General features: G+C 43.1%; 1 protein-coding gene across 1 annotated transcript in view; it reads right to left on the bottom strand.

The window, feature by feature from the left end:
- The window catches only part of LOC102201289 (transmembrane protein 47-like), a 20,749-nt gene extending 16,818 nt beyond the window's left edge, over positions 1-3,931 (bottom strand). Inside the window, exon 1 of the mRNA XM_005748073.1 lies at positions 3,522-3,931. Coding sequence (XP_005748130.1) covers positions 3,522-3,750 — 229 coding nt within the window. The 5' untranslated portion in view covers positions 3,751-3,931. The remainder of the gene's footprint in view (positions 1-3,521) is intronic.
- Positions 3,932-7,263: the final 3,332 nt, after the last annotated feature.

The raw sequence follows: 7,263 nt of genomic DNA on the forward strand, positions 1-7,263 counted from the left end.
GGTGGGGGGGCCACAGCCCCGTCCTCCAGGGCATGAAGCAGGTATGGAGGAGATCAAAACTGGATACCATATTTCTATGATTTTCAGGGCCGAGCACAATAACCTCAGTTTTATATGAATTAAGAAGCAGAAAGTTTATGTCTTTAAGAAATTCCTGCAGTTTAACTCATTGGTGTGTGTTATCTGGCTTCATAGATGTATTTCTCCATAGCCTCTCACTCAGGGAGGGAGAGGCTATAGAGACGACTGGTTGGCAATGGAGCGCCGGGGAGCAGGTCAATAGCACAGTCGTAAGGATGGTGCAGAGGGAGTGACTGTGCAAGGTCTTTGCGAAAAACCTCAGCAAGGTCATGATAAACCGAGGGAATGTTGGCTAAGTCGGAAGACGCTAGCGGCTCCGATGGAGAGGCCACCCAGCTGGAAGTGGGGGCAGTTTTTAGGTAAGTCATGTGGCACTCCTCTGCCCACCCAGTGATGCATCCCTTCTGCCAATTGATATGTGGGTTGTGTTGTTGAAGCCAGGGATGCCCCAAAACTAGCGGTGTTTGAGTGGCTCGGAAAACAAAAACAAATCTCTGACAGTGTGCCAGGTTTTGGAAACGTGCGTAATGTCGGGAAGACACTGTCCTGACAAGGCGGCGACACGCAGGGCATGAGGTAAGGGGTCCAGATTCAGACAGAGCTGCAGAGCTAATTCTGAGTCAATAAAGTTCATGACAACATGTGACCCAGTAGCAATCCTCAAAGCATCTGCCATTTTTAGACTTTGGTTTTTGACTTTTCAGAACGTGCTTCTGATGATGTCTTGATCACATGGGAAACTTTTCCAATTTGCAGTGAGCTTCCCCTACATTTTCCAGTTTCATGTGCTCTCGCACTCTCTCTCTCTCAGACAGTGAGGGAGTTCTGCTGAAGAGCTTACGACCATATTCCAGGTTGTGAAATTATCTTGAAGGGTCACTTAGTGCATTGCACTAAGACACAAGGGAATCCTGACCAAACGGAACTATGACAGAAGGGATATGCTTATAATTGCAACTGCAATTATTGATACAGCTAACTGTATCAACCCATGTGTCATAATTGTCAAACATCCATCAAATTTGAGAAAATTTCAATCTGGACCCAAATCAATGTTTGAATTAAAAGTATTTTATGTAAATAAAAGACATATCACCAGTTCTGAGCACAGGCTAGGAGGCCAGCAGCGGAGACTGAGCTGTTTTTGGGGAGAACCTGGAGGCGGAGCAGAGGTCTCTCCAGAGGTCCTTCTTGTAACTGTTGATGGAGGCAGCGAAGACTTCCCGTAACATGAGAAAAGGGGGCCCATTTGGCTGGGAGGCAGCAAAAGGGAAGCAAAGGTGAAAACCAGCAGTGGAGACACAACCACAAGGTGGGCTTACTGACTGGGGAGGCTGGACAAATGCAAGCAGCAGAGACGTAGCCCCACTGGGGGCTTAGCTGGAGACAGGAGGGTCCCATCTCCTCTGCCAGTGTTGAGGAGATGGGATCCTTAAGTGGGTTTTGCTGGTGCTGGTGGACAGCATCGACAGATTAGATGGGACTCCACAAGGAGCTTGAGAAGGGTACAACCAAAAGAAGGGAAGGCTGCGATGAAGGAGATGGAGCCCAATAGGAGATATGGTTGAATGTCAGTGATGCAGGTTGAGTTTCAGAGGAGAGCAAGGAGGTTTATCCAGGTTACAGAACTGCGTGTGGGTGAGGTGGACCTACACATACATTGGCAGGTGATTTGGATGCTGTACCTGTTTTTCTTTTTGAGTAGATCAGGCAGATTTAATCATACTATTCAACTCAGCTAACTTTGTGAAATGTCGACATCCAACTCAGTGAGTATGCTGCAAATCTGCCCACTGTAGCTACATATTCAAGAACAAAGGAGGCGAAGAAAGCATTTTCCCAATGATAAGTTCAGATTTACTTCAATATGAAAAGAAATGAAAACGTGATTGTAAACGACGAGCAGAAAAGAGAAACTGCAAGGGAAAGCAAGAGCAACTGACACATAAAGGGTGTGATGTATATTTAAGATCAATATTTGTGGTGGAAAGATACTCATACAACACAGAACCTTCGCAATGGATATCTAATTAAGGAGAACTGGTTAGGTCTCTGAGAGGGAAGAGGTGTGTGTGTGTGTGTGAAGAAAAGATGAGACACTCACACAAACATTAAGTGAATGTGTGTGTTCCCAGGTCCAGGGAGAGATGGAATGGAGATGCAACTACAGAGAAATCAGAGTGTGACATGAAATATTCAGCTGGGCTTCTGAGGAGAATGTCCAGAAATAGGTCATCTCAACATGGTAGCTTCTGATTGGCCCAAAACACACACACTGATTTAAACACTGACATACAGATTTTTTGTCACACAAAGACAGACACACAATCCATCACACACACACACACACTCGTGATCTCATCCCACCCACAGAGAGAGCAGCGTAGACTTCTGGATTGGTTCCAGGTAGACGTATCTATGCGACAGAAGATTTTGAAGATTTTTTAATACCCCAGTAAGCTCCTGCTTTCACACTGGCTGTAAATACAGCCACTTTCAATTTAGTTAAAACAATGCGTGTGAACTGTTGTTGCCCTGGAAACAAATCCAACATTGATGATCAACCAATACTCCTGGACCTGAGAACTAGGACGCGTTCCCAACAACTATAGAATGGGCATAAAAATTAAAAGAGTGAGATAGGATGAAGTCATTAGCTGTGAGCCAGCACTTCTCCCCTCCACTACACCTTCCTTTTTTGTATATTGTTGACGAATTAATTAATTTAGAACTGACAAGTGGCAAAATCCATAAGTGCAGGTGACAGCTGTGGCACTTTCGAAATCACGAAAATTAATTGCCTAAAAAACAGACAAAGAAAACAAATGCTTACAGTAAAGAATAAAAAGCTAGTGGGTGTTTTGCATTTTAATAGTATATTATTTTCAGATGATCAAAAATAGTTGTCGAGTAAGTTTCAGATCATTAATCTTTATGGTTTTAAGTCTAATGTAATTTTATACAGCTCCCTGACTTGTTGGTGCCAGCTATCGTGTGTGCTGAACAACATCTTAGTTATCACGTTTAAGCTACCGCATTTACAAACGCATTGTGAAGTGAGCTCTAACCGTACATAAGACATCCACTTTACCCTCACAATAATTCATCTGGAGATCCCAGAAGAGACAGAGACTGGCGAGCTGTGTCAGGGGGACGCTCTCTTATGGCAGTGGGCAGTCAGAGTACGAGCCAGGATGATAACTTTCTCTGGCTATTAGAGTCGACAGGATCTGGGTATTCTCCACCACAACTCCTTTATTATGATCAGCTTCAGCATCAGTTTTCGCTGTTATTACGAACAGCTCTTTGTTACACAAAGCTCCTGTTAGTGCACATTAGAAAAGATAACCACGCTCTAACATCTTACCTGAAGCAGGTGATTTTATTTATTTATTTTTTCATAAACCCAAACAACATCGATACCCCCTTCCATTCATTACCTGAGTCCAGCGTGCTGCTGCACTGCCAGTTCTCGCTACTCGCTGGCTTCCAGCAGGACTCCCACAAGGACAGGTAGTACTGGTCGTCGGCAGTCACCCAAGCCGGGCTCATCACGGCTCCTATGTCCAAGCAAAGCGCCAGGAAGACGCACACCACCCCGACAAGCTTCAGCGGTGTCAGTGGGGAGCTTCGCGCTGACCCCTCCGTCTCGGGTACAGCAGACGCCATGGCGGGACTGGAGAGGCGAAGAGGGCTCGAAACAAGGGGAGGGTGTGTGTGGGTGTGGGTGTCCTATGAATGTTTTGATGTATCCGTCCCTCACGCTGTTTGGAGGTCGAATGCGAAAGTCGGTCGGGCAAGTCCCAGCAGTGTTGTTACTGCAGCCAGACGCTGCGCCTGTGGGAACAGCCGCCGCCGAGTGCCGGTTCTGACAAAACGTCCTACTTTGGCAAAACGTCCTACCGTAAGTAGTTTAAGCACATTTCTGCTGTCACAGAGTCATTCCAGCACAAATGTAAGTAGGTATGACGGTTTGCCACTTAACTTTGCCCATCAGAGTATGCTTGTAGCTCATAATTATAAAGCCAGGACGGTTTGCCACTTCATTTTAGCCGTTAAAGTATGCTTGTAGGTCACATTCACAAAGGTAGCATGGTATGTGTGTAGCTGTTATTAACAAAAGTAAGATGATTGCCACTGAATTCTAGCTGTAAAATTATGCTTCTGGCTCATATTCACAGAGGTGGGATGCTTCGCCACTGAATTTCGTGTTGTGCGCATGCGTAGAAACAACGGGTAGGATGGTTTGTCAGGTAGGATGGATTCCCAGAACACCGGCGATCTCTATCGCTTATAGCGCTGACGTCAAGGCTTGGGGGGAATCAGCAGGTGATACGGGTCCTAGAGAGAGAGAGAGACCTCTATTAATTACGGTATAGACATGCTGTGTGAACGAGGAGCCTGGTTAGGCTCAAGAAATCTTACACTAAATCTTTAGATATAAAAAAAAAAAATCACAAAAAACACAGGTTAGCCAGTTTCAGCTGTCAAATGCCCAGTAAACAAGCTGATAATTGTTGACGTTTCATTGGTTGACAGTCATTTTATTTGACCCAACTTAATTTGGCCACTCGGGGGCAGCAGATACAAAAACACAACCCTGACATATAATCACCTGGTCAGTATGTTCACCCTCTGTTCAGTTTTCAACCTTTATTTAAATAAAACAAACATTCAGACTGCATTTATAAAACAAGTTCATTACAATGACTTGTTTTAAATATACAGTCTACAGCAACATAAACACACGCACACACACAAAACAGGTTATTTGACAGTCCATCTTGATAACTAGTTAATTTACTAAAATATACTCTTGTCTGTTTAGTTACTTCAGTAAACAGCTTTTGTTTTAAGCTTGTTCTTTTTTTAGCTAAAGTCAGCATCACGTTTTATGACACAATTTATGGATGTATGGATGGACACAATACTCTAAACTAGTATTTACTGATAAAACCAAAGCTCAGCCATCTCATCATAAATATATGAATAAATATTGTAAATATTGCCACATTTTGCCAAACCTGAGACTTGAATACAATCATCTACAGACTACTATGCAATGTCATAGTGGCCATTTTTAATACAGTCTGTGACTATGGCTCAGGTCTGGCTCTGACACCGGAAATTAACGAGTTATAAAGACCTAAAGATCAGTTGGCTCAGGTTACATCTCTGTCATTTATCTATGCAACACCACTTCAAGTTTACATTAGTAAACTGAACTATGCAACATCACCAATTTTGTACTAATTCTATTTACTGATATGATTTTAATGATTTGTGAAACCTCTTTTCATTTTGCTCCTTAATTCAAAAGTGAAATAAAGTCCGACAAGAGTAGTGTAATTTTGAAAAAGGCAAAATAAAGACAATCCCTATGGACTGGGCAAAAACAACCACTGGAAACAACATCTGTTATCTGATCTCATTAACTCTTTATTCCCACATGGCCTCAGAGAAATTAAATTTTGGTATTGGTTATTACATTATGGACTTCGTTTACAGTGGAAGAAAAAGTAAAGAGCAGAAGGGAAAGGGTGAACAAAATGCTCAGTAGTGAGCAGGAGGATGTGGGAGGCACATCAAGGAATATTATTGTTTCTTTTGCATACTAATGAGCCAGAAAAACATGAGGAGGGAGGGCAAGAAAGCAGAGGTGAGCAGGTTCAGGAAGGCAGAGCCACCCATATGTTTATTTAACTGGAAAGAAAGGAGGGACAGAGAGATGGATGGAAGGGAAGAATGGCCTTACTTACTCTTCATCAGGATAATAATGAGGCATAATGAAGGAAGAGACAGAAGAAGGCTGGGTAGCAAAGCACAGAAGAGAAAAGAGGGAGGCCACCAGACAGAGGTGAAAGAGAAGGAGGGATGCAAAGGCTAGAGGAATGACACACATTTTTTCCGACATTGACACACCTTACTTAATGACTGCGCTTACTGTTGAACCTGGAACCCATCCTAGCTACCATAGGGTGAGAGGCGAGGCCCACATCTCACCCAATGGTGAGAATGAAACAGGTTTTGTTACACTTACAAATGAGGACTCATACAGGCAATAATATGCAATCCTAGCCAACGAGATAGAGCGGGCCACCTACTAATTAGAAGGTTTATGTTTCGATCCCTGTTCTAGTCTGCCTGCCAAATATGTTTGTGCAAGATACTAAGTTGCTTTCTGTATCCATCAGAGTATAAATGTGAACGTTAGATAGAAAGCACTTCAGCATAGAAAAAAGTGCTTCTTTGAACGGGTGAATGAGAGATGTTGTTTAAAGCAGTTTGAGTGCTTAGATAGAGTAGGGAGGTGCTACGTTAGAACGAGACCATATCACAGTGTAATTCATATTTAAAATAAGTGAAAATGTCATCAGAAAAAAATACATTGACCTCAAAGCCTGGAGTATGAATGTGTGTGAATGTTAGATGAATGATAAAAAGCACTTACCTGGAAAGAGCAAAGAAAAAAGTGCGAGAGCCAAAGTGCGATCGTGGCTCAAGAGTTGGGAGTTCGTCTTGTAATCGGAAGGTTGCCGGTTCGAGCCCCGGCTTGGACAGTCTCAGTTGTTGTCTCCTTGGGCAAGACACTTCACCTGTTGCCTACTGGTGGTGCCAGTGTCCGGCAGCCTCGCCTCTGTCAGTCAGCCTCGCCTCTGTCAGTGCGCCCCAGGGTGGCTGTGGCTACGATGTAGCTGCCATCACCGGTGTGTGAATGATTGGATGTGTAAAGCACAAGCTGTATGAAGCAATTTGAGTGCTCAGTTATAGTAGAAAGGCGCTATATAAGAACCAGTCCATTTACCATGAATATACTTTTGCCTTTGTTGCAATTTGTCAACCAGACAGCAACTTTTTTACATTGAACAAAACAAAAAGTAATTAAGCAGTGTTTTGGATATATCTCTATATACAGATATATATAGCAAGAGAGAGAGAAGAGAGAGATATTCTTTTGGGTGATTACTATGCTTACAGTCTGGTGAAAGCAAACTTTTAGAAAAAGAGCTGAACAGCTGTACATTAGTGACTAGATACTTGAGTTTTGTCCTTGATCTTCGCCAGGTGTGTAAGTCGCATTTACCTAATCATACAGCATAAGTCAAAGAGTCATAGTCATAAACTTTGACTACTTGTTATGTAAAATTCACATGCACATCCCCACAGATGCATCAGGGAAAT

This window comes from Pundamilia nyererei, unplaced genomic scaffold (genome assembly GCF_000239375.1).
Source record: "Pundamilia nyererei isolate P.nyererei 1_Seehausen unplaced genomic scaffold, PunNye1.0 scaffold00212, whole genome shotgun sequence".
Lineage (NCBI taxonomy): Eukaryota > Metazoa > Chordata > Actinopteri > Cichliformes > Cichlidae > Pundamilia > Pundamilia nyererei.